The following is a 25,069-nucleotide window of genomic DNA, read 5'->3' as shown; positions in this document are numbered from 1 at the left end:
GTCTCCTAGCAACTTTGTTTTCTAGTGTAAACAACATTGTTATAGATTACCTATATAAGATTAAGGAGCTAAAGAGTAATAATAAAAATAGGCGCTAGAATATTATATAATAAATTACTTAGAATTAATAGTTTTTTTATAAGTAAAGAATAAGATAGGAAATAAAAATCTTTACTCTTTTAAATAGTCTACTTATTTTTAACTTAACTAGTAATTTAAAGATTTAATTACTTTAATAATATTAGAATTTAATAATGCTTAAGTCTAAGAGATTATATAATGTGCTCTAGAGAAGATATGTTCTAGTTTATTACTTATAAGTAGTATAAAGTAGATCTTAAGTGTAAGATAAGTAAGAAGAGGCTACTAAGATTATTATACATTATTTTGCTACTATTTTAACATATTTTTAACCCCCTTTATTGCTAGCTTTTCTGTATACTCTGCCTACTTATCTAGATTCTCTACTAAAGCCTAATTACTAAGAATTTACTTAGTTATAGCTTTAATTAAATAATTCTAAACTTTATAAATAATTTATGCTGTTATATAATAAGTAGCCTGTTGTCTTCTTTACTCTTGCGCTTTACTTTAAGAAGGTGTTAATAATAAATCTTAATATTTAGATTAAAAATTAAGCTAGAATTATTTTAGCTAAGCTTTCTATACTTTTTAGTCTTTAGTAAAGAACTTTAAGGCAAGCATTACCTTATTAGCCTAGTTTATATAATAATAAGAATGCAAAACTGTTGCAATTTAGTAGAAAAGATGCTTTTAAAGTAAGTCCTACTATTTTTATTATGCTATAAGTGCCTAAGTAGCTTATATAACATAATCTTTATTAAATTATATATCTCCTTTTTTATGTTTTGCTAGGAAAGCTATTATGTAAGTCTGTAAAATCTATAGAGAAGGAAGAGCCTGTCTAAGGCATTTTGCATCTTTTTTATTTTAGAGGATTACATTCTTAAAAATCTATAAGAATGTTTTTATTATATAAAGCATTTCTTAATCCTTTATTTCTAAAGTATTATGTTTAAGATTAGGTTAGTTTTTAACATAAAAATCTACATACATTTTAAGCTTAATTACTATATTAATTATGTAATACTAGCTATTCTATCTTGTATAATTGTCTAAGGGTATTATCTGTCTAGCTTGCAAGATAAACTTATTTATACAAAGCCCTAAACTATAAATATAGACTATAATGTTGTAAAGTTTACTAAGGGGACTAATAGCTCTAATTATATCTTATTATATAGAATTAAGAGGCAATTTATTTACCTTTTTAAAGTCTGTAGCTTTAAGATCTTTAAAATAACTTTTATATAAACTTAAAAATAAAAATGCTTACATAATAAGATTAATAATATAACTAAGATAGTAAACTTTTTTATTCTTAGAATCTTAATACAGATTAAGTTTATTAGAATACTACTTGCTAATTATATAATAAAGAGTGTTATTAGTGCTAGCATTATCTCTAATAACTGCTTCTAGATTTCTAGTAATCTTGTACTCCTTAAGTACTGTATAAAGTATAGAGAACTGTTCTTTACTAGAATAGCCTAAAACTAGTTATAAAGTAAGAAGGTGTTTAGTAACAGTATTATCTAAGCTTTATATAAAGTGTCTAGTAATTATAATAAATAGGATTTAGTTTAGAGAGGTCTAGAGATTAAGCATAACATTAATCTTTAAAGTTGCTGTCTAAATCTTGCGCTAAAGAATAAGCTTCTTTTTATACTAATAGCTTTAGATTACTATATAAATAGTAAAGTGTAAAACTAGAATAGCCTCTCTAGCAACAGAATTTAATGCTTATATAAAAGCCTAAAAGGATAATAATTTAATAACTAAGAGAGTAAGACACTGTTAAATAATTAGTTATATAAAAGCCTTTTAAATAATATCTTTATCTAGATAGGCTCTAAACGCGGCATTTTATATATCTCCTTTTATATAAGGTTCTGCGTAGTTTTATAGCTCTTAGAGTTTAATAGCACCTGCTTGTTATATAAAAGAAAAAGTACCCTTTGCTAAAACTTAGTAGTTAGATTTTAAGTGCCTTTAAAAGTTTATAATAACCTTTAAAGTGTAGTTATAATTATAAAAATTGCAGTATTAGAGAAGCTAGCTGTTTTGTTTAGTAGGTTTATTAGACATTAGTAGTTGTACAAAGTTTCTAATGTTACTGCCTTTATTTTTAGGCACTAGAGTTAAGCTTAATTTATAGGATTCTATTATATAAGACTTTTAAAGTTGTTTTGTTAATAGGGAAGCAAATTTTTAGCTAAGACTATGAATTAATTTAAGGATCTAATCCAGATTCAGGATAGCGTGGATTCGGATCGATCCACGAATCGGATCGATCTATCGCCAGCACTGCCTAGGCCGGCCTGAGCCACAGGGCGCAGGGTCACGTGAGCAAAGTAGGACGGGCGGCGTACGGATTGGGGTGGTGCAACATTTAAATGACGATAGCTATCTTGTGGGTGAGCCTTGGAGCCTATTCAGCCTGTGTGGCTTTTTGCTTGGCGGTGCCACAGTACTAGGCAACCACCCCATTGACATTGACCCCGCTCCTTACCTAGGATCTCATGCTACCGCAGTCGAAAGGATGCTGTGCGATACTCTGGTCTCAAAACTACCTGTGAACTTTGAACAGGAATATGTGGTTTACGCTACATTCTAGCTGATCGTAAAGGTCAAGGGTTTCAAGATTCAAACCCCTCTGAGCTGGACCATGTTCCCTACTTCTCCATCTATGAAGCCTTTGGAAGAAGAAGGAGATTCGAAGCGCATAAGAGTTCTTTCAAAGCAGATCGACCTTGAAGGAAGGGCATCCATATACTTTCAGCAGCTCTTCAACGATGTTGGTAAGCAACCACCCCTACTAGGAATTAAAGAATAGGTACTTAACAGGGATATGGTTCAGATCGGTGGACATACTTGTCATGGGCAGGGCAGTTCCCGGCCAGGCGAACAGTATCATGCGATGACTTTTCTACATACCGCCGCGTGATGAAGGAGCTCAGTAATTACCATATTGCTCATCCGAGTAAAGAGAGTGGGCGTCGTCCTCGACAAATTAAATACTTGTGTCAAGATCCTACCAAGGCTCGTACGCAGACTTTCCAACCCAGCACACTCCGAGGCATTCTCTCCAAACGAATATTAGAGGTAGCCCAACCACGCATTAGTAAAGTTAGATCGCAACACACGCCCATTGAGGAATGCAAAAATCTTGAGCCAATCCCAGCCTGCATCCTCGATATTCCACTACCTTCAGGGCAAGTCGAGAAATTGGAAGAGTTATTTCCAGTGGTCTCAGGGTACAAGACTGTACGATTGTATCGTGGACTATGCATCAGCCCTTGCCTTTCATGTCGAGAACCAAAATTCGAAATTCTGGAGAATGACATCTGTGGCCTCTTTCGTAACCTTGGAGAGTTCCCATTGCTGGATCCTTACGGTGAAGACGCTATGTCACTTGGATTAACATGCTCATCGTGTCTTTTTAGGTCGCATTTAAAAGGCCTCTCCGAGAACTGGTGGCGTAAGCTCGATAATGTATGCTGGGGCGGAGACTCTCGATGTACTTTCGGTTGCTGTTCGGATTATGTTAGCAATAACGGACCGCACTGGTACGTTTCGCAATTTCGCTCCGTAGAGAAAGAAGATAAGATATTCTCTATTGACCTGTAAGTTTCTTCGCTGAATTACACGAGGTGCGTCCAGCTGATTGTCAGTTTTCGACGCGTACTTAATTACCGACACGCCCTCCAACGACTTCGACCCCAGCCGGAATTGTGGCAGATGGAGACCGCAAGAGAGCTTTGGAGCCATCTAATTAAAGGAGGTTTCATGTACGACTTCATAGACAAGCTAACTGAAGAAGAGGGGGAAGGTTTTGGACCCGAGTCTGAACTATCTCTTGTTTGGGGAAGAATAGACCACCAAGGAGGATTCAGTTCCCGGCCTGACAGACACAGAGTCCCGATCTTCTCGAATCTTCTCAAACGCAAAACCACTCCAAAGGAGTGCATTGTGTGTGCTGAGGAGAAGTTTGAGGTCGCCTGTGGTCCATGGGAAGAATGGAGACATGTTCACGCGCGTTTTAGTGGATCTTGGACATGGACGGTGCTAGAATATCCAATCCCTCAAAACCAGCGATGTTCACATTCCCTCGACGTTTGTCGGATCTGTGTTGCGAAACACATTGCCGTCTGCCTCGATAGCGGTAATTTTGAGCGTATTTCTTGCCCGCAGTGTGACCGCATATTCACCTATGACGAGATCAAAGGTCTGTGCAATGAAGAGGATTTTGAGAGGTACCTAGTCTGTTTCGCTATCACCCACTCCTATTTACTTATTCTTCGATCTAGATATGACAAAATCATTCTCCGCACTATCCTCTCCAAAGACCCGAACTTCCGCTGGTGTCTTTCTCCGGCGTGCGAACGTGGCCAGATCTACGAAAACATCGATCCTACACTCCCATGCGTGCAGTGCAGTACCTGCGAGTTCAAAATGTGCTTTCACCATGCGCTGCCATGGCATGTTGGTCTAACATGCTCTGAGGTCGACAGCGATCCAAAATATGCGGAAACACAAACATTAATCCAAGAGAGTACCAAGGCATGCCCGCAATGCAGGATTCGAATTGAGAAGGGTGCTGGCTGCTTCCACATGACCTGTAAGTATACATTTTCCAAAATTCGAAGATGAAGGGACTAAACTGCTTTAGGCTCCTCCTGTCACCATGAATTTTGCTGGGAGTGTCTGGTGTCTTGGAAAGCCGTCACGACCAGCAAGAATAACCATGCCGAGGGTTGTTACTTTCGGAGCGGCACGTGGTCTCCAACGCAAATAACTGGCACAAATCTGAACACAGCATTACAGGAGTACAACGTCTAAGAATAACAACCTTCCCTAGGTCTCTAGCCTTTATGGATAGAGTGGCCTTACGGGAAGGCCTTCTGATGTCCACTGGCGCCCAGGCTGTCTCCTGTGCTGCAGCCACTGCATGCGTGAATCATCCTCTCTCGGCGCTGACGGACATTGAGTATCTCCCGGCAGTGTGGAAAACCACTGAACCCCTATTCAACGCATCTTGGATATCTTTAGCAAAGAAGTCGTTGATGGAAAGGGTCAATGTGAGGGTAGTAGCTCCTTTCTTACCTTACAACTGTGTTGAACCTTCGCCCCTCCTGTATCTATCGTGATTCTTATCTCTTTTGTCCTTTATGCTATTAACGTACCCTGCAGTTTCGTCCGAATGGGGTGTCTCAAGTGGGTTTTCTCCCAAACTACTACTCCCTCTTTGTGGCCGCTGCCTTCCCACTTAACAATATCCTCAGCTGCTAGAGCTTTAGTCGGAATGTGTTTATCTACTGATTCAAGCTTCTCAACTCGCATTGTAGGGCGGGTACCCTTGCTCATATGACATTCCTTGTTCCAGATCTTGGAAATCATCGTCTACTCCTGTCCTACTCGAGTGTCTGGTCGAAAACTCATGTCCTGTCTAGTTGTTTCCTGCAGCCTAACACTCGCTATGATAACAGATTTAGAAGAGGTCCCATAGTGTGAAATAAACCCTCTAGTCTCCCATTCAGCCCTCTATCGCCTCCAAATACCTCCCTGAAAATATCCTTGATCTTGAAGTTCTCTGGATCTAGATCATGCTCTGGCACAGCCTCCACAGGTGGAGAATCCTGTGTATCGGGATTTCCAACGTCCCCTGGGTTCAATCCGGCCATGGACACACTACTATTACCGAAAGAAGTCCCCGGCTCGCCTGATTAGTGGATTTGCAATGGCTTTCTACTTCAAATATATTCCAGTCTTCTGTGAACGATGACAGTGGACATACTTGAGCAGATGTTGCGGCCTAGCATGTACTATAAGTGTCATGAGAAGTTTGTAGAACGTGAGATGTCTGAACCTGACGCCTGCTCTCTCGATACCGCCACCATCCTCAACATCGGAGCATGTCTCCCAGGGAAGTAAGTTAATTTATCATCAAACATTCGCTTACGGCACCATTTGAAAATAGCTAATAGGAACGGCTGAGAGATCGTTGCAAATATAATGCTTCTATGGTATGCCGAATTGACAGACCCAATGCCTTGCACTCCTCCAACGAGTGCAATCACTACATTTGGGAGCGGCACTGCGGACAAGAGACGGTTGACAAGAAATCGTTCAAAGCGGCCTCTGTACTCAGGTTCCGTGATGAATACGTACTGAAGAAGGTTTTTTTGAACCAAACATCGATACCGACATAAAATACCGTGGTGGACAGGACGATTTCCGGTAGTTGAGCTAGTGATGCAAGAGACTAAGTGGGTAGTGTCTATAATGTCTATTGTGAAATGACATTTAAATACAGAAAGTAGCAATCTACCGAAGTGATTGTCTACGGAAATAAGCTGATTGTGGATAAGGTAGGTCCCACAAACTGACAGCGTGACTATTCACTACACTCATCATCGCGAAATAATAGTCCCCCTAAAACTAGAATTGAAGATACAATTTGAATGACCTGCATCTGACCTTGATTAGCCTCGAACAATGTACGGCCCAGCGCCTTCGTGACCATATCCATAATGTTGTCGCCTAAACTAATCTCGTAAGTAACAACATCCCCCTAAAGTAGAGTTTCTTAGCAATATCGGAATAAGTTTTAAACCGTAGTGAGTTATTTCTATTTGTTAGGTTTAAACTTAACTGGACTAGCTTCTGTGGAACTAGAGCTTGGTTTAGCGAAAGGAAAAGTCTAGGCAGATTGATGTGTTTAGAATTCAAACAAACCGCCACTGCCTTTCCAAGAGTACAAGGATTTAAATACAAAGGCGTCTAGTAATATGGCAGCATCAATTGTGCTTCTGGCTTCTAGATTTCTCAATGGGACTACTAAAGGGCCTTGAAGCCAATAGAAACATGGAGATCCCAGCGCAAATATGCACCAGACTTCATATCTTCAATCGCCTTCTGCCTGTATTCACCAACTTCCTGCTCAGTCCAGTAGCCTTCAGTTTTTGTGCTCGACAAATTCTTCAGGCCGCCAAACACTGCTCCAAGTCCGATTTCCGTGAAGTCTGACCTCTGCTCGGGAAGTCGATCGGTGCTGAGGACATCTTCTTCCACGTTTTGCAAACCAGCCTCCGTAAACATATTCATCCAGTTGGGGAAGTTATAGCCAAACCGCTCTTTCAGAGTCCCGTTAAGCTTGAGTTGGCCAAGAGTGAGAAAGTGTCCGCCAGAAGAAGTCGAACTACTACCACGGAATCCACGGGCCACGAAAAAGTCGCCTTCAATCCATTGAATGGCACCACCAGGCTTCAACAGGGTAAGGACATTGCGCAGAGTCGATTCCCAAACCCCTTCGCCCATTGAAATAATGATCAGTCGGATATTGACAAGGTCGTAGGTGCCGACCAGATTTTCTGGATACGACTTTTTGAAGTCACTCTCAGAATTGAGCGACACATTTGGGGGAAGGGTGTCGGTAGACTGGAATTGTGCACTGGATATATCGTAGCCATCAAATTGATATGTTGAGGGAGAGGATTTGGCCATTTCTGTCATCCATATGCCAGTGCCACACCCAACATCCGCAATGCGCGCATTCCCAGGAAGGATCCGAGCGATGGAGGGGTGAAGCAGGTATCCGATGCTCCTGCATTATGTAAACAAACTATCCTTTCCCCTTGAAGAACACAACGACCTACTTCGTCCAAACCTCGTGCTGCCTCGCAAGTCGTTGCTGCTCTGTCGGGTTACGCGACAACCAGTAGGGTTCTTCCTCAGGCATGCTTGCGATAATGAATCTCCTGTGTCCGTCTAAACGACGTGGTTGTCTTAAAAGGTACTTTTGCAAGGGCTCTGATTCAGAGAACGTGCGGTTACCTGTGGCTGAATCGCGGATGCAGTGCCACGTCAATTAGCTCCGGCATTTACCAATCACCGGTTCCGTGACCTGCAGGTCGATGCCTTGAGGAGGAAAGACGGCCGGTACAAGTGGAAGGTCAGGGGTCTCAAAAGGCCAGCCAGAAACTCGACACCCAACACCTGGCTGGGCCCTCAAATAACCATTTCTAGCCGGTTGGCCATTCCGCAGAGAGACGTTCACTAATCGATAGCTTCATTGTGAATTCGGTATGTGTGGCTCGGCACGAGCACGTGTCTGGCGTTGAAGTGATGTCATGAAGCTCGCGCAACCCGAAGAGTGAGTCGATGAAAGAATACTCCGCTCATGGCCCAACCTCGGTGAGTTCTGGGCGGGGGATGGGAGGAGTAAGAGAAAGTACGGCCGACTGAGTTTTGTGTGAGAACGTGGAGATTATCTATAAAACTTACGTTCACAAGTCTCTCAATTGCTTTCAGGATGATGAGTAAAGGACGGGAATAAATATTGATTTCGATGAATTGAACATACATTTCAATAAGGAACCTTAAGGTCGGAACCTCAGCCCAATGCTGTTCCTAGCATCACCTGTCATGCCATCCTCGAATCGCCCAAAATCGGAAATAGAGTAATAGAAACAGCAACCCTTACTATTATATAAATGATAAATAGTTTTGGTGTTGCCCGTCTCTGTTATGCCTTTCTATGCCGAAAAAACTATGGCATCTTCCAACTATCAACAAAATTGCTTGCCATCAAACCTTCTAAGGTTTCCTAGTAAGCGTCGCGGATAATAGGAACCTAGTGGGAGCTAAGCCACCCTCGCAAATTAATTAGTCTTTTTTTCTGTTAAATTTTGATACCGCTGCCCCTGTAAGCAATGCAGAAGTCTTCCCAACAGAGCAAAGTTTCGGATTCAGGTCACGGTTACAGCTGTCTTTTGCAGGCAGGATTTCCTCTCCCAAACGTCAATCTACATCTTCAACAGGGAGAACAAGCCGTCATAGAGTTTTCTTTGTCAGACGGAGCACTAGTGGCTTCCTCACTTGAGGATTTAACTGGATTTGTCATGATTGGAATGGTCAACTCGCGGTGCTTACACCAAATCTGATACGGGCTATCTGGTTACTATTGTATTTATCTTCTCCACAAATGAACCCTCTAGGTTCAGATCAAGCCTCAAGTTCGCCCAGGAAATGGGCACCGCGGCCTAGGACCGCCTAGCCAGTCCACACCGGGGGGCCAGGAGGAGTGTAAGAAGTAGCGCCCTATCAGCACGGTCAGCTAAATTCCCTCGAATGACATCTTATTTTTCATCCTAATAGCAAACTTACACTATAGATATTGACCTTAATCCCCGGATCTGTTGCCTTGTACGCTCCCGGGAACGAAACCAACGGGGAAGGTGATCCACTCCCACCACCCGTAATCTTTACCTGGGCGCATGATATATAGAACTGAGCCCCGTTCGTGTTGCTAGCCTGATGGAGCGCAATATGCTCGACTCTCAGCAAATAATCACCAGAAGGAAGGGATTTTGGAATCGTCACGCTGACGGAGCCCTTGTCTATGTGATCATGTTAGCACTCGTTTTTCTCTACACTCTAAATAGCTTGGAGGAAGGAGGAAGTGGTAAACAACGTACTCAAAGACCCCCAACTCAACTGCCCCCCGGAACTCGTCGCCTTCTCAGCGTATATTTTGAACCAAACATTACCCGCACCATCCCACGAAGCGGCAGTCTGGCCATCTGGCACCTTCGCCATGTAGAATTGGAGGGGCCCTGGATGGAAGATGTTCGGCGAAGCTTTGAATCCGACGCTAGCGCCTGCGGCTACGCTCATTGTCTGCGCGCTCTGGAGAAACGCAATTCGTATTAGTAAGTTCTCTATTCGAGAGGCGAAGGCCTTGGTAGAGTTCGTATCAAGTCCATACCTTTGCCCCCGACGTGTAGCATCGGATTTGCTCGGATGAGACATCGCTAAGACCCGCGTTGCTTTGGGCGTTGACGGTTGTGCGAACGTATTGCCAATCGGTCGAACCGGTAAGAGCAGGGAAGGTGTCTGTCGAGTGTCAGATAATCACCACCGCAGCGAGAAAATTCAAATTCGTACAATGTCGTGGCTGGAGTGCTGCAGCGTGGACAACCTCCGCCGCCAACGAGAAAGCAAGGGCAGTTGAAACCTTCATATTCCTGTATCTTAATAAAGGTTTCAAAACAACATAAACAGAGCACAGCTCAAGCCGTCCATTAAATACAAAGTCTGCATCTCCCTGGCAAGATTCGTGGTGGTTGTTGGGGTGTGTGCGGATAGATTGAAGTTGTAGAGTGCGATTAACCGGAGGCGTTTCAATTTGCCTGAAATGGAAATTTGAGATTAATCTTCATTATTTTTCGAGAGTTTCCCAGCATGCGGGGCCCCGCAGTCGGCACTTGCGGGACCGGCTTGGGCTTGCAGATGGCCTGGTGTTGTGTTACCCAGCAGAAACGGGAGTGTTGTTTAGGTTGTGTTGTGAGCGAGGAAGACGATGAATGGAGGGACTCGTAGATTGGAGAATGAGAAAAAAGACATAGCTGAATACTTCTCGAGCAGTACTATAATAATTAAGAGTGTTTTCGAAGCTTTTCCTCGGGATCGAGGCCCTATGCTGTGAGTACAGGAGTCAAACGAGGACAAAGACAGGATTCTGAGCAACATAATTAAATAGAGAGACAGGGACCCAATCACGAACTTTCCACTGCAACCATAATAACACCATACATCCAAGCCGTGAAAACCAGGAAGGCCAAAACATGATGGGTAACAATCTTTTAATTGATCTAGCCACACTATACCTCGCGAACTGATCCCTTCATAGATTTAGGTCCAGCACACTCACGACGGCCTCTCTGAGGCTGCGATCGGCGTTTCTGGTTTGACATGCACAGTCTTCGGCTTGCTTAGGCTGTCTCTTCCCGAACTTTCTCCTCTATCCCGAGCGCGTAGTTCGATCTGGTCTGCAAGGTGGGCAGCCTGAGCTCTTGCCACAGCACGTGCATGTCTTCTGCTACGACGGATGATGAGGATCACCTCGAGCCCGATGAGGAGGAAGAGGCCAGATAAACCCCCAGCAACACCTCCTGCGACGGCCGCAGCGTGGTGGTAGTAACGTTTAGGTTTGGGACCTGGGCTCGAAGCTGAACTTGGAGCGGGCAAGGGTGACGGGCTGGGTGACGGGGAATGCTCGCAATCGATCATCCACATGGTCCAGGACGAGTCGTAGCATATATCGGGCTCAGCGATCGTTTTCCTAGGAAAATATCTATTGCAGTGTGTTCCATTAGGAAATAAGAGAACTAGCAATATTAGCAGAATCCTTTAAATTAAATGGCGGCTCATACAGTGGCAAGAGTCAAAATCAGACACTTGAAAACTGCCCCAGCCTCCCTTATCGCTGGAGTCGAAACAGACTCCCGTCGGGAGGTTGACCACGCCATGTGTGTACGGATTTGTACAATGACTATCCGCATAACCTGTTATTTTAAAGGCGCCTGTAGTTGCAATGAGAGGAACAAGACATAGTAGCTTGGCGGGTAGGAGAGGCCTCATGAACATCTTGCTCCTGAATGGGTTGCTGCGTGCAAGATGAATGCTGCGACTAGTATCAATGGAAGGAAAACTTCTGCAAACGCTACAGAGCCCGTGGATGCTTCAAATTACAACTTGTCATCTACTTTGAGGGAAGTTGATGTTGAGATACCACTAGTGGTGATGTACGTACCAACGGGCACTGGGACGCCTTGCTGTGCTGGAAGATCATGTCAAAAGGGGGGGTTGGGGGGTTTGATTGAGAGGGGTCTAGAATCTATGGTTTGAAGGTGGGTCCGGTACACGTGACGTTTAAACCAACTGAGAAAACCCAATGTGCATTCCGTATGGTCCACGAATACTGCCCATACGCGGTGGAGATTCGAATGACCATGTGTGAAATGCAAGATGTGTGATAGTTTATTGAACATTGAGAGAGGACCAGGTTGAAATGATCTGTATGATATCAAGGCAGTCTCTTCCAAAGTTGTCTTGAAATGCTAATCCAAACACTGCGGTGCCCTAGTATTCCTCGTGGGGCTATGGGCTGCGCCGGTCCGGGATCAGTTCCACATCCTTCGCATTGTAGGAGCGTTATTGATTCGTGTCACCGAACCATAACCACATCGACTCCGTGGGGCCTCTTCCTTGCGCGGTCCGCACCGTTACATGCAGAGCCGGACACGAAAGTCGCTTCACGTGTTCCCCATCTTGCGCTTTCGGAAATTTGAATGAACAAGCGAAGGAGTACGAGCACTGGGTCGGGCCGTTCCTGTCAAAGACTCTGACTTCACGTCTTCATCTCAGTCTCAAAAGCCCTAATTTCATTACTCAGCTCCAGCACCTCGTTTTGGGCCATGATTTGTGCGCTAGCTTCTAGATCATGAACGACATTCTCCAGACCTCGGACGAGGGCCTCAATCTCGGCACGCTGTGCCGTGATGGTGGATAGTAATTCTGTGTTCGATGCCTGAGTTGTGGAGAGTTCGGAGTTTAGAGACGTGGTTTGTTCCTCGAGGAAGGGCATCAGATGGGCGAGATGGATGGAGGACGGAGGCAAGCTGTGAGGGCTACAGATGGTGCATGTTAGCTCCACGGCTCATCAGAATTGGTTGAGGGGGCTACTTACGGTACGGGCACCTCAACAGGGCTGCCGTTCGCGCTGCCCTCGGCGCGTTCTTTCCTAAGCTTCGCGTCCTTAACGCATTGCTCAAGCGAATTGAGTGCCTTCACAACATGGCGCTTGGCTATTGTGTCTTCGAAGTTAGCTTTCCACGTTCGGTCTAGTTGATCGATGATCTGTCTGTGGACATCGTTCAATGTGGTCGGCGCATATTGCGCAATGGTGGGGAAGCAGGACGCGAAATTAGCGGGTGTGCACTTGTCAAGCGTCGCCTTGACGGCATGGTTGAAGATGTTGATGAGGGCCTGCGCTTTCGTGCCTGGGGAGTCGGCGACTGGCGGAGCGGGGGTTGGCGAGGGAGAGCGAGACTCTGGATTTGCCATCGAAGGCATCTTTAATAGCCAAGTGTTCGGTGGGCGCTGGCAGACTGTCGTGAGGTGATGGAACACAATGTTTTCAAACTTGTTTACTGCGAAGAGTGCCAAGGCCTTGACACGCTAATACCATCACGTGTACAGGTGTCAGTGATTGGCGGGGGGGGGAGGGGGGCCATCTCGGAGGATCAGTGGCGTGTCCTTCTGCTTATGCTCACTCAACACCTACATGCGAGGGGAAGTGTGTTATAATGTGCGCAGGAAGACTTCCTAGGGTCCCAGAATATCAGGGCCGCATGAAGACGAAGCGACGGCTGAAGCGAAGGCTGAGCCATTAAAACAAAGCCGTGTTTACTTCACGAAGTCGTTCCAAACACCCCTTCCTTAAGGACATCATTTCAAACGAACACTTCACGCATTCCTTTCCTCCAAATATCTCCCCTGTAAACTCGGTTCTTACACGATGATAAACCAAGTCGACATCTTCATCAAATACGCCCTTCGTTCACTTGGTCTTCAACCCCAGCCAGGAAGTCCAATTCCATCCCCATCCGACTCCCTCCAAACCCGACCCCTTCCAAAGCGTGGACCAGCCCAGCCAGCTATCTCGGGCAATTGCGAAGTTTATGAGCGACAAGCGTCCTCGTTGTTAATGTCCAGGCTTCCACTCGAGTTACGTAATATGATATGGGAGCGAGTCTTAGGAGGTAATTATATTCACATGTACTGGCGCGATAGAGACACGCTTCTAGGATTTATCTGTGAAGAACAGAAGCAATGTATCAGTCTTGCCCATAGCTCGGAGAGTAATGTGCCTTGGGATTCTGCGGTGACCATTAAAGATGAGGACATCGATCAGGGGAAAGGCTGGATGGGGCTACTGTTGAGTTGTCGAGCTGTGTGAGTTTGTCTTTCGTCTTGCCACTTTTCGTGTCTAGCCTCTAGTGTTCGAAAAGTATCTTATGTTACCCCCTAATGTAAAACTAGCTACTTCGAAGCCTCCAAAATTCTCTACAGTACCAACACCTTCGACTTCACCGACCACTGGCTCAACCTTAACTATCTCCCCTGGCTGCTCCCAATCTCTGCACTCACTACCATCACTCAAATCACCATGACTTGCCACGGCGTCCAACTCCCCTCTGCTTACCTCGACTTCCAACTCTGGAAAAGAACGTGGGAAACACTCTTTTTGTGTAAAGCGTTAAGGTATTTGCATGTTGAGTTGGTGCCGGTAGCTGCCCACACGACACTAGCTACGAAGACGTTGATGGCAGCCGCTGAAGATGAGTATTTGGAGCCACTGCGGGCCGTGTGCGGGATGGGAATAAAGGTGTTTGAGCTTGTATTGCCCTTTGAAGAGAAGGAAGATGGGAGGGTGAGGGGGGAGTTGGTTGGATGCAAGATCATTCGAGTATGAAGCTCCTAAGGACGGAAAACCCTCACATTGCAAAGCCATGGGGAAGAGATCCATACCCGTAGCACGACTTCCGAATCAATACGCGACCAATTCGTCATAATCAGATGCGTAATTTTAGTTCCCCTAAGATTCCAGAGGAACTTACCAAAACACCCCACCATGGCATCAAGGGACTTCTGCCTGAGCTAACTACCCGGGAACTCCCGGCTTGTCTACTTGAAACCGCCTCACCACCCAAACCTTCACATTATGCTCGTTTTCAAGCCCGGAGCCCCGAGACCTCTCAAGCACAACCGTGCTGCACCGTCAGATTAGCACACGGCAGTGCTCGGTTTCCTGGTCCAACGCAAGGCTTGTCTAGTAGGAACGGCGATGTTCACCCGAGCGAGAGTATTCAACCACCCCACAGAAATAGCCCCATTCCCAAGAAAACGGTTCTAGCAGTCCTGAGGAGACACTAAAGTAAAATTGCGATAGCTCAGGTGTGGGCAGGAGGTTGGGCGTTGGAGCATGAGTTGCGTTGCCACCTTATACACCCTGACATCGTTGCCGCTGTGTGCTTCGAGTAAATCCCAGATGTACTGGCAATGAATTTAACGGCGCGCTCGCTAGTGTCGCTGATTATGGGGTGAGAGATGAAAAGGATATTAGGCATCAGAGACCGTGGTAACTATAAGGAAAGAGACCGGCTAAGGAGTCGCGTGGGTGGTGAACTTTCTTTAACTAAGTGACGTCTGTATCGGGATCTAGTAGCTTATTCCTCTTGCCAGATGAACTCGCTCCACATGATGGCGTCGTCTGGGGTCAGCCACACAGACGATACCATACGCTAGCATCGTGGTTCGGTAATCTTCGCCTCTGGTTCCCTTTCAAGCCTTTGACGGTCTCCTCCCAGGGGAATTAGTCCACCTCCACATTTCTCTGGCTTCCCCAACAACGCGGCCAGAATCCGACGAAGCTCTCCGACGGGGATTCAAGTTTATAATGCTTCACTTGCTCCCACTTCTTCAACATCCTCATCACATCAGCTTCGAATTCAGTGCGCCGAGAGAGCTTAGCTTTTATTCCAAAGCCCATGGAGAGGAAAGGGAATTCACCATCTGACCACATGCCGTACCGAAATTTTAAAGTGTTCTCGGAGGAACTGTCGGTACATGGACACCGAGGAGATCGGAAAGCAGGAGCCTATCTTAGGATGGATTTCTGCTGGGAGGCTGAGGATAGTTACTGAAGGTGGAGGCGGTGGAGACAATGGCTTTAAGGAAGAGTTTGATGAGCCAGAATGTAACTTTGTGATGATTGATTGAGAATGCCCGACTCGCACGACACCTTGGCCGACAGCTGTTATCTAGCACGCGCATACTTTGTCGCCAGGGCGCCTTCTGCACAATAGTAGCGTTGTTTCTGCTTCCTTTGCGACATCTTTCTTACTGTAAATATCCGGTTTACAGATCTTTTGTCTTACAAAGGAAGAACCAAAGCTAGGAAGTAGGTAACCCCTTTCTAGACGTTCCATTGACATTAAAGTTAAGCCATGCTCAGACAGCTAATCTGAGGAAGAGTACTGAAGGAGATACATCTCATACTGGCTGATTCATGCTCATTACAGTCACAAACTACAATTTTCATATCAGTCAGTGGATACAACAAATATACTGTCCTATTTCTCTTCCTGGGATTCTAATTATCTATACGACTGGAAACAAAGATGAGATACGTACTGTGGTTGATGGACTATTCCACAAATACTAACCCACGCCTCCACCCGATTCATAACCAAGTAAAGTATAAAATAATCCCAGCTACTAGCCTTGTACCCTGTTCTTTAGTCTATTAGGAGCAAAACCTAAAGACCTTCAAGCATAACACCGCCAGACCTTCTCGCGGAATTTGCAGTCTCTAAATACCCGACAGTCTGCGACGCCCGCCCACGCCGTGCTGGTCTCCTTGTAGGAGTGCTGGATATGCGCGAAGGGTTTTCGTGGGTTTCCCGGATCTCCTCGAAGATTTCGCTCCGAGGTAGCTCAACCAAGACACCCTCTCTTCTCGTTGGAGTAATTGGCATCCCGAGAGCATTTCCTCTTCGCAGTGATGAATGATAACGTGATGGGCCACGCGCGATGCACACGTTCGGGCTCAACGGACTCAGTTGTATGCCGCCGTCATCTAAATCGATGCTCTCATGCGGTGTGCACGATTGCTTGAGCTGGCTTCTAGTAGTGCCAGGAGGTGTCTCAGGAGGAAGGAGAATGCCATGGTACTGTGATGCCTCGAGCTTAGGAGGCTGGTCAACTTCCGTTTTAGAAAGACAGACATCTAGTACTTGTCTATGTAGTCTTCCTGGGTGTGCTAGTACTGGATTCGATGGGATTGCAGAGCTCATAAGAACGGAAGGTGGCGGGGTACGGTTATAATGGCTGGGAAGAATGCTACTAGCGCTTGGGACGCTATTCGTGGCCTGGGATCTGAGAACAACACATTTCTCTTCTGAAAAGCCGTCTTCTTGGGAGACGGTGGATAGCCAATCATCAATCCGAGGTTGAGGTGATATAGAACGTGAAGATCGATGATAGCGATGCTCGGTGATGAGATAGTCTGAATCGCCGGACCAGGATTCAGATAAGTTTTCCGAACTCGTGGGTCTTTGTAAACGTTCTGGGGTTGCCTCGGCTGAATCGGGCCTATTGGACGGCAGTAGGAATCCTGGGCCATATGACGATTGAGGGTGCCGATCGGTTGGAGAGTGCGCTCGGGAGGTGTTTGGGAGCTGCGGGTAGGCTACCATTCCATTGCTAGCTGACGACACCACCTTTCCGAAACTTGCTTCCTCGAAAATCTGTCTCATTCGGCTTGCGTGGCTAGGCCGTGCAGGAGATTCCAACAATACAGAGGTGTATTGAGAGCGTCGTATGCCGACATTCGCGATTCGTTTTGAGGATGGAGGTGTCCTGATGTTCGGAGTTCCTGTGATATCAGACGAATGTAAAGAAACGCCGCCGTCAGGGGATTCCTGCAAACAACGGGTATCTAGATTTTCGTCACATTGAAACAGGGACAAGCTTCTGAATGGAGATAAGTGATGAGCCTGGGAATGGTATGTTTGCCCCTTTCGCCTAAATTCACTTCCAGGCTGAATGGGGTGAGGGTCTGTGTGGTGTTTCCTCAGTGTGTTTTGCTGAACAACTATAATGAGACGACATACCGTTGATGTGACGAGTTGGTGAGGCTGTGGGTTGGAAAGACACTGGCGACATGCTTTTCTGGAGATGAATGCCCCTATCTGGAGTAATTTCCTATGTGCTCAGTTGAGATTGTGTGTTTCAAAAAACCGTCTAAGTAACCGCTCGATTGAGCGACTCACGTGCTGGAGAAGAGACATTGCGATGAAGAATTAGTGGAGCAGGTTCTGGAGAGCGCGAAGTGGCATGTATAGATTGGCCCGCTGGAGGGGCGGATGCCCAAAGGATGATGACTCGCTGATGGGCAGATTGAGTTTGTATTTGACAAGTTCCAAGAAGGCGAAAGTACTTAGGTCGCGGTTTGTTGGGAGCCGCGTGCTACCGCATTATCCAGTAGTCGGCACCAAATGCTGCGGCAGTCACGACCCGATCATGAAGGCGCAATGGTGTTTCCGGCACGCCCAAAATTGCCCATGGATGCATATTGAGTGCACCGCAAAGCAGCACAAGTGATGGATCACCGTAGAAATTGAACACCAAACAGGGCGTACCACGTAAGGACAGATAAGCGACCCTGGAATAGAATTCTAACTTGGCTGACGTTGAATGAGAGATGAACGGAAGCAGAAGGAAATGATGAGGACTGGATGTAGCACTCCACCTGATACAATCCGGCCACGGCTTACCAACAGTGCCACTGAGTGATCGATCCCTCGGCGGCGAAATCTCTCTCGTCGCATCTACGAATAGCTCGGTCCTGTCTCTCCCGTCTTCTTCTCTTGGTGTCATCTTCGGGGAGAGCACGGCGGCAGACAGTCGTTGCTGCTACCGTCTCCGCTGCGCTGGTACGTACCTTAATATAACCCCGGAATCCTTAATTCATTTCGCTGGCTCCAAGTCTCAGTCTCAGCCTGAGCAGCAAAGCCTCGTCACGCGCAGCTGCACCTCAAGGCTGCTCCAGAGGGGAGTGCATTGAGCCCAGTCCTCGCTGGGGCTCAAAGGATAGATATCCTCCTCCGGATGGGCAGCGCGTCGCACAAACGCGGACAGGGAGCTGATGCGAACGCTGCCAGCAACGCGGCTTGTCTGAGAAAATAATGCACGGGTGGTGGCTTGCTGCCTTCGACTCAGGAAGCGATGACCTCGGATGGTCGAACAGGCCAGCCATGCCTCAAACGCACGGGGCCAGGGCCGCCGCAAATCTCGGGACTGAAAATTATGCTCCACCCAAGGACGGTGGAGACGGGCAGTTGGGGTGCGACTGCGACTGGCGACACAAATAAGTTTTCTCAACGGCCAGCTGGAATGGCCTTTGGAGCTGGCCCACGAGCGCCACAGCATGCGATAGGCGGTGTCTCTTGAAGCGAGTGTGATATCGGAATATTCTTGTCGGCATCTCCTCTTTCGCCTGTTGCCTTTCCCCTCTCGCTATTCTTTTGTGTGTGCTCGGTATCGCAAAGCGACTTGCGCTAGTGTCTCACCATCAGCTGTCCAATCACACTAGCTATGGCCACCCCTGATCTCTCTATCTGGAGCTCTCCGGGATGGCGTCTTCTTGTCTTTGCTCAGAGGCTTGCGGGCTTGCTGTTCCAGGTCAGTGCGCCTGACCTGACCAAAAGTCCCCTGCCATCCTCAACTGTCCGCCCAGACCACCCACAAGTCTCTCAGTGTGTCAAGACTTCGACTCCGCATCCGTTTCTGTCTTCCCTCCTCCATCCTCACCACCGGCTCTAGGTGTCGGTGAAGCTCTTCTCGCGGGCTTGACGCTCCTCTCTTCGCCGCCCAGCTGCTGGCCTTTGCCGTTCTTTTCTTTCGTTGACGTTCCCCCTATCCATACGCCTCAGCCCTATTCTTATGTGCTGCGAGTTAAATATATCAGCTATTCCTAACACAACGCCCCAACCTCACCGCTCTCTTGCAATTAACTCCTCCGTACCCATCGCCATATCTGCCTTTTCGGACCCTCGAGCGATTTCTTCCGACGGCCTCTGTTTGAGCAACATCTTCGCCTTGCAGCCATGCCAATGCTGCGATAGCGTACGTATCGCGTTCCTTCTGAAACCCGCATTTGGAAATCTACTTCACCGCGCTGCAACGGACATTGTCACAAGTTTTCCCTCCTATCAAAGCTCATTAACTTTCCTCTCTTCTACTATTGTCCTTCAGCAATGTGCGCTTCCCTCGTGGGCTGCGGTTTCACCTCTGCTGCTTGCATTGTCGTGTGCCTGAATGGCCCTCACTCTCTTATTCGCTTCCTATTATGCTAGGGATATTGTCCAATTCTAAGAGGGTATAGGTTTCCATAATTCCTAATACATGATCCCCGGGCCTATCGCCTCCAACCTCCTAGTCTCGTTAACACCGAAACTGCAGCTACTCGCGTCTACCCTAAGCAAGGAACCATTGTCTTCGGCACGTCTGGGTACCGACACCCTGTTCCATCCTAGCTATCTCTGCCGTGCGCCCTCCATTAAGCTGTCCATACGTTGGAGCTGGCCTCATAGCATCGCGAGGCCTCTTGCAATTTGTAATTGTTTCCGAAGGTACCCTTTCCTTACGGCCTCGCCCCACTCACCCACTGCCCTGGCCCAAGGTACGGTCGGCCTCTTCGTTTGCCCGCTAGTGGTTGCAACCCCCCCCCGCTTTCAGCGGCTCGCTGCGCTTTCTGAGACAAGTGCAAACGGACGAGTCTTTCCCCAGCTTGAGCTGCGAACAGTTCTGACCATTTCCCCCCCACCTCCTGAACATTCGCCCAACACCAGACCCGTGTCGGTATACAGACACAAACCACCGCCACCATTCCTCCAGACTATTCATGAGTTACGATTCCCGACTGGCCGGTCGGCCCTATGGCGTGCCAGAAGGAGATGGAGACGATACGAATGGCAGAAAGGGATCGGTGCGAGCAGCGCGAGAAAGGTTGATGGCGGCGCAAACGCAAGGACAGCTTCCGGATCGTTCGCGAATAGTAGGACTTCCTCAGAGGCCAAATCAGCTTGTTTCCCAGTTCTCCGTTCAGAACAGGCCGCGCCCGCAGGACCTGACGCCTCCTGATAGTAGAGGGAACGCCAATGCTATATCACCAACTCCACAATGGCCCTTGTCTAACGATGCGGAAGATATACTAGACCCAAGGCCAGGACAATACCTGCAATCGCCAAATCGAGGTCCACCACCACAACGTCCTCCTCGACCAACATCAGATGATCTACCAATACAACAGCTATCTCCTCAGGGTTATCGCAGCTCTTACCAAAGTGATGATTTGCTATCTCCAGACGTTACCATATCTTCAAGGCCTCTCACAACATCTTCCGCCGCCTCCACAAGCTCTTCGCTAGGCTCTATACCTGACTTTCCCGTACCACAACCACCAATGCCAACAATACAGCCACTGCCTCGACGCAATCCGTCCCTCGGTCCACCTCCATCAGCGCGGAGAGGACCGTCGTCATACTACACCCAGATGTCGTATGTCTCACCGATCGCTGAAGAATCAGAAACTCGTTCCGACACAATGCGCTCGCTACATGGATCTTTCGCGTCCAGTAATGTCATACCATCGAACAACGATGACTTTTACTTAGAGGACGATGGCATCCAGTCCATCCGGTCCGATGATGACGAGACGGTCACAAGTGACTATGGACGGGATTCGAGAGGTAGTGATCATGACGATCGAAGCGGGCTCGTCCAACCGGCACTAGTTCGACAAGCTAGCCTAGGACGTCGGACAAAGCCTTCACTGATGACGATCAAATCTGGTGACAGTTTACGAGACAACGGCAGCGCCAATAACATGCCGGCTCCTGTGAAGAGAAAGCCTATTGGAGAGGCCGTGGGTGCCGCCGGAATTGGAAGTGCCATGCTAGCAGCAAAAGAAGGGATTTCCGCGAAGACAACGCCTGGACCACCTAGCTCGTCGCTGAGCAGCGGAACTGGCTTATTTGACCCTTCATCATCTTCCTCTGAGTCCTTGAACTCTTTGAAAAAGGGAAAACTAGAATCGCGGAGAGAGCTAGATCCGGAGAAGGAAGAGCCGGAATCACCAGCATATCCTCTTCAACAGGGTAGCCGACAGACAACGCTAGCTGAGCGCGTTGGAAAGCGTCGTCCGCCTCGGATCGACGTAGATGCGGTCCGCGAGGCCGAAGCGCGAGGGAGCTTGACAAGTCTCCCGGAGCTAATTAGAAGGGCAACTAGATTGGCGGCTAACCTGGATAGAGGAAGGACGGCAAGTCGACTTGGCCTAGATTTTTGGGAGAGCGGAGCACCGGACAAGAATAAACTCGACTCTAGACGGTCTGGATCTTTATCTGACATGCTCGCCGCTTTTCCTCCACCAGGCGAAGCAACTCCTAGAGGGGACGGGACACCGAACAGGCGCTTCTCGAAGTGGCCTTCCGCTGGGGGTTATGACGCACCAGGCACTGAGTCGGCTCAGAGCACTCGCAAACCGGAGAATCGGCGTAGGAAGTGCTGTGGCATGCCGATGTGGACGTTTGTAACGCTCCTTATTGTGCTGCTGTTCCTCGTCGCTGCTGCTGTTGTAATTCCTGTGGTTCTCATTGTGATCCCAAAGATGAGGAATAATAACAATGCAGCACAGAACAGCGGCAACAACAATAACAACAATCCGCCAGCAAGCGTCCCGACATCCGGAGGTCAAACAGGCCAATGTAATGGCATAATATCATGTCAGAATGGAGGCGTTGCAATTCTAAACGCCGACAAGTCGTGCAATTGTGTTTGCATCAACGGCTTTACCGGAAAAACATGCGGGACGCAAACGGATGCAGGATGCACTACAACCAACATTGCAGGTACCGCTGATAACGCTACCATTGGCTCCGGTATCCCTCGTTTGATTAGCACTGCGCAGAACAACTTCAGCATTCCTCTCGATCCTCCTAGCCTTCTTTCACTCTTCTCGAATCTCAGTCTCACTTGCACGTCTGAGAACGCCCTCGTAACCTTCAACGGCCTCGCATCTCGATCAATTCCGCAAGCTCATCTTCCGATACTTGTTGACACCTCTTTGGACCCTTCGAGGACCCTTCCTCTTCTAAATTCACCGCACCTTCAGCCAGACGTTCGCCAACTTAAACAACGTCAGGCGGTTGGCCCAGTCGGAAATGCTGATCCCAGCGTGGCTGCGGTTGCCTCCGCGACTGCAGCAGCAAGCTCAACACCAACCCCCTCACAGCCAATCTCGAGCAATTCCACGGCCATTGACTTTGCCCGCATTGGCGTCCTTCTTGTGTTGCAAGAGACTCGCAAGCTAGAGAGCGCAGCTAGCGCACAGGAGAATCTACAGACCTTTTTGACCAATGACCGTAAAGGCGCGAGCAACGGCAACTCAGTCGATCTGGGCAGCAACATCTCGATTGACCTGGTGGCTTTCAAAATTAAGCTAAGCAACGGCACGACTATTATAGCAAAGCCCTCAAACTCTTCTGTCCAACTACGAAGATGAGAACGTAAGCATCCTATCGATGCCAAATCACCCGATTCTGCTTCATGCATCATGCAACATCTTTTCATTTCACACACCTTCACATGAAAACTTTTTTTGATCATGGAGTGTATTATACCTGGCGTTGTGTCCCGCAAGCTTAGCCTTGCCGCATTGTTTCGTAACATCGGCGTGGGAAGCATTTACACCACCCAGCGGCCGTCTACTTTCTTCTATTCTTACTCACATGCACTTCTTCCCTCTCGTCTTGAAGACGCGTGGGCGATCTATGGATTGGATCTAATTTCTGGGTTTGGGCTTAATATACCCCTTTTTAGATGAAATAGTGGGCTGAAGGATTGGATGAATGCCACACCGGCAAAGTACAGTGCAGACTGGACTTGTAAATAAGTATGCCGAATAGCATGTGCGTAGATGCATAATGCTGAAATGCAAATTTGGATCAGAATCAACACGGCAAGGTATCTTATGATCCGTCGTGGGGATGCGAAAAGTGACGGAAGACAAAGGTCTAATACGCCCTACAATTTCTAGCAAGGAGCTTGTATGATAGCATGCATCCTGTTAAGAGAGCGTAGATATTTTCAAGTGATTGCTCCAAATTGCCACCCACAGTTTTGTTGATTTTCTAGTGTCGCTTACTGGCCAAACAATGACAAGAGTCAGGTGAACTCAAGACTTCATCCTTTCACTCCTTTGGGCTTGGCAGTCCACCTCTTCGCCCCGGCAACGCGGCCGCACACACAAAACGCTGACAAGGAAAATTTTCTTCTATTCTCCTCTAGTAATAATCTGACTCTACCCGCACTGAATATGCCCCTGATATCTGTACTGCATGCATTTTCTATCTACCTATATGTTCTTCTGGGGTGTATGGTAGAGGGTTGACCTTTTGCCACTTGCAACACTAGCTCCAATCTTTCTAAGAAGTTGTCCCTGGAAGATTTCCCCTAATACGTACTTCGCTTCATCCATCGCATTTCGTGCCCGAATATGCGAATCCTTCCTATATTTGTGGCGTACTTTACGCTATGGTGTTGCCCAACTCGACACTCAAACGTGTGGAGGATACGACCCACGTTACAATGTGTGGAGCGACGACAACAAGCTACATCCCTACCGTTAAGGAAAGCGTTGACCTCCTTGACACCCCTGTCACGCACTCCCCACCGATCACAACTCTTGCCTCGATAGTAGCGAAAGACGCAGTCCTCTCGCCAGCCCCAACCACAGGCGTTATCACTCCGTAACGGCCACTAGTTAACCCGGTAGTATCCCTCTCCAACCTCAAGCAGTAGGCAGTGGCTTCTCTTGTCACGCTAGCCTACTTTTATCTTTATATTAATAACCATTTCGTTCTTGGCTTTCGTATGAAACCGCTTGTACTAATGCTACGCAAAAGAAACATTTTCTCGCACCTCACTTCTGCTCTGGGCTTCTGCAACTACGTGATTGGGGCCTCGCCCCGCCGGATATAGCTCCGGTCCTCTGGCAGCGTTTGAAGAAGCTACCAAGTTTCTTCACGTGGTATTGAAATAGGAATTATATCCCTTCACTGAAGCACGGAACGCTATACTCACTATTAACCACCACCTTTTCCGCTGCCATTTACGGCACCTACTAGCTTCAATCAGCTGGTTTTTGGAACTCCTATTCAACCATATCGTTTGGTGCATGACTGAAACGGACTCCTACGCCCGATTCTGCGCCTGGATCAACATCAGAAATTACTCAAAGGAGAGCGACGCTCACAAATAAGCAATTCAAATTATATACATTGACCTAGCCAAGCTACAGAAGATGATTCCCGAGCTCATATCCTCTCTCTGCACCGCGAATGACTACACTACAACTCTTGTTGCCTTCACACAAGAATAAGGAATGGCGATCCTCTCTCATCAAAGAATTCAACTGGGGCCGCGGTCTTCAATCACCGGAACCCGAACCCTATCCCCACTAAACAACCTTACAGGTCAGCTAAGCTCAAATTCCTAACAGAGAAGAGCGAATATT

General features: G+C 47.3%; 9 protein-coding genes across 9 annotated transcripts; 4 read left to right on the top strand and 5 right to left on the bottom strand.

Moving 5' to 3' along the window:
- Window positions 1-3,870: 3,870 nt before the first annotated feature.
- On the top strand, window positions 3,871-4,923 carry BDR25DRAFT_210550 (uncharacterized protein; the record flags this gene model as incomplete). The annotated part of the gene is made up of 3 exons (XM_033684654.1): window positions 3,871-4,337; window positions 4,392-4,702; window positions 4,754-4,923. The coding sequence occupies 3 exons, from the start codon at window positions 3,871-3,873 to the stop codon at window positions 4,921-4,923; spliced, it is 948 nt and encodes a 315-aa protein (XP_033553203.1).
- A 1,998-nt stretch (window positions 4,924-6,921) lies between these two features.
- Window positions 6,922-7,844, bottom strand: BDR25DRAFT_277426 (uncharacterized protein; the record flags this gene model as incomplete). The annotated part of the gene is made up of 2 exons (XM_033687613.1): window positions 7,740-7,844; window positions 6,922-7,687 (listed from the first exon to the last, which is right to left on the bottom strand). Exons 1-2 carry the CDS (start codon window positions 7,820-7,822, stop codon window positions 6,922-6,924), a joined length of 849 nt encoding a protein of 282 aa, XP_033553202.1. The 5' UTR covers window positions 7,823-7,844.
- A 1,291-nt stretch (window positions 7,845-9,135) lies between these two features.
- On the bottom strand, window positions 9,136-10,105 carry BDR25DRAFT_375285 (uncharacterized protein; the record flags this gene model as incomplete). The annotated part of the gene is made up of 5 exons (XM_033697382.1): window positions 9,136-9,183; window positions 9,250-9,482; window positions 9,561-9,771; window positions 9,851-9,978; window positions 10,030-10,105. The coding sequence occupies 5 exons, from the start codon at window positions 10,103-10,105 to the stop codon at window positions 9,136-9,138; spliced, it is 696 nt and encodes a 231-aa protein (XP_033553201.1).
- Window positions 10,106-10,791: 686 nt separating this feature from the next.
- BDR25DRAFT_375281 (uncharacterized protein) lies at window positions 10,792-11,620 on the bottom strand (the record flags this gene model as incomplete). Its single annotated transcript, XM_033697381.1, has 2 exons — window positions 11,298-11,620; window positions 10,792-11,252 (listed from the first exon to the last, which is right to left on the bottom strand). The coding sequence occupies exons 1-2, from the start codon at window positions 11,509-11,511 to the stop codon at window positions 10,792-10,794; spliced, it is 675 nt and encodes a 224-aa protein (XP_033553200.1). The 5' UTR covers window positions 11,512-11,620.
- BDR25DRAFT_349469 (uncharacterized protein) lies at window positions 11,542-12,215 on the top strand (the record flags this gene model as incomplete). Its single annotated transcript, XM_033694555.1, has 4 exons — window positions 11,542-11,729; window positions 11,759-11,894; window positions 11,930-11,970; window positions 12,011-12,215. The coding sequence occupies 4 exons, from the start codon at window positions 11,542-11,544 to the stop codon at window positions 12,213-12,215; spliced, it is 570 nt and encodes a 189-aa protein (XP_033553199.1).
- On the bottom strand, window positions 11,926-13,045 carry BDR25DRAFT_252289 (Nnf1-domain-containing protein). The gene is made up of 2 exons (XM_033686168.1): window positions 12,614-13,045; window positions 11,926-12,554 (listed from the first exon to the last, which is right to left on the bottom strand). The coding sequence occupies exons 1-2, from the start codon at window positions 12,997-12,999 to the stop codon at window positions 12,275-12,277; spliced, it is 666 nt and encodes a 221-aa protein (XP_033553198.1). The 5' UTR covers window positions 13,000-13,045; the 3' UTR covers window positions 11,926-12,274.
- A 160-nt stretch (window positions 13,046-13,205) lies between these two features.
- On the top strand, window positions 13,206-14,640 carry BDR25DRAFT_65400 (uncharacterized protein). The gene is made up of 2 exons (XM_033698880.1): window positions 13,206-13,881; window positions 13,969-14,640. Exons 1-2 carry the CDS (start codon window positions 13,445-13,447, stop codon window positions 14,399-14,401), a joined length of 870 nt encoding a protein of 289 aa, XP_033553197.1. The 5' UTR covers window positions 13,206-13,444; the 3' UTR covers window positions 14,402-14,640.
- A 1,584-nt stretch (window positions 14,641-16,224) lies between these two features.
- On the bottom strand, window positions 16,225-18,369 carry BDR25DRAFT_375279 (uncharacterized protein; the record flags this gene model as incomplete). Its single annotated transcript, XM_033697380.1, has 5 exons — window positions 16,225-17,411; window positions 17,604-17,677; window positions 17,763-17,958; window positions 18,132-18,154; window positions 18,267-18,369. The coding sequence occupies 5 exons, from the start codon at window positions 18,367-18,369 to the stop codon at window positions 16,248-16,250; spliced, it is 1,560 nt and encodes a 519-aa protein (XP_033553196.1). The 3' UTR covers window positions 16,225-16,247.
- Window positions 18,370-19,748: 1,379 nt separating this feature from the next.
- BDR25DRAFT_349465 (uncharacterized protein) lies at window positions 19,749-24,814 on the top strand (the record flags this gene model as incomplete). The annotated part of the gene is made up of 17 exons (XM_033694554.1): window positions 19,749-19,799; window positions 19,848-19,876; window positions 19,931-20,002; window positions 20,028-20,348; window positions 20,389-22,975; window positions 23,019-23,060; window positions 23,195-23,346; window positions 23,420-23,438; window positions 23,471-23,549; window positions 23,591-23,630; window positions 23,689-23,884; window positions 23,937-24,115; window positions 24,165-24,302; window positions 24,349-24,369; window positions 24,459-24,504; window positions 24,535-24,552; window positions 24,596-24,814. The coding sequence occupies 17 exons, from the start codon at window positions 19,749-19,751 to the stop codon at window positions 24,812-24,814; spliced, it is 4,209 nt and encodes a 1,402-aa protein (XP_033553195.1).
- Window positions 24,815-25,069: the final 255 nt, after the last annotated feature.

The sequence above is a fragment of the Lindgomyces ingoldianus genome (assembly GCF_010093535.1).
Source record: "Lindgomyces ingoldianus strain ATCC 200398 unplaced genomic scaffold BDR25scaffold_3, whole genome shotgun sequence".
Taxonomy (NCBI): Eukaryota; Fungi; Ascomycota; class Dothideomycetes; order Pleosporales; family Lindgomycetaceae; genus Lindgomyces; species Lindgomyces ingoldianus.
The sequence above is the reverse complement of the archived record's forward strand: the minus strand, read 5'-3'. Positions and strand labels throughout refer to the sequence as shown.

What these genes read in the sequence shown, in the direction of transcription:
- BDR25DRAFT_65400 (XM_033698880.1), top strand. Translation starts at nt 13,445, where the DNA reads ATGATAAACCAAGTCGACATCTTCATCAAATACGCCCTTCGTTCACTT. An exon ending in CTGTTGAGTTGTCGAGCTGT is followed by an intron (nt 13,882 to 13,968) that starts GTGAGTTTGTCT and finishes ATGTAAAACTAG; the next exon opens with CTACTTCGAAGCCTCCAAAA.
- BDR25DRAFT_252289 (XM_033686168.1), bottom strand. Translation starts at nt 12,999, where the DNA reads ATGCCTTCGATGGCAAATCCAGAGTCTCGCTCTCCCTCGCCAACCCCC. An exon ending in CCTGTTGAGGTGCCCGTACC is followed by an intron (nt 12,555 to 12,613) that starts GTAAGTAGCCCC and finishes CACCATCTGTAG; the next exon opens with CCCTCACAGCTTGCCTCCGT.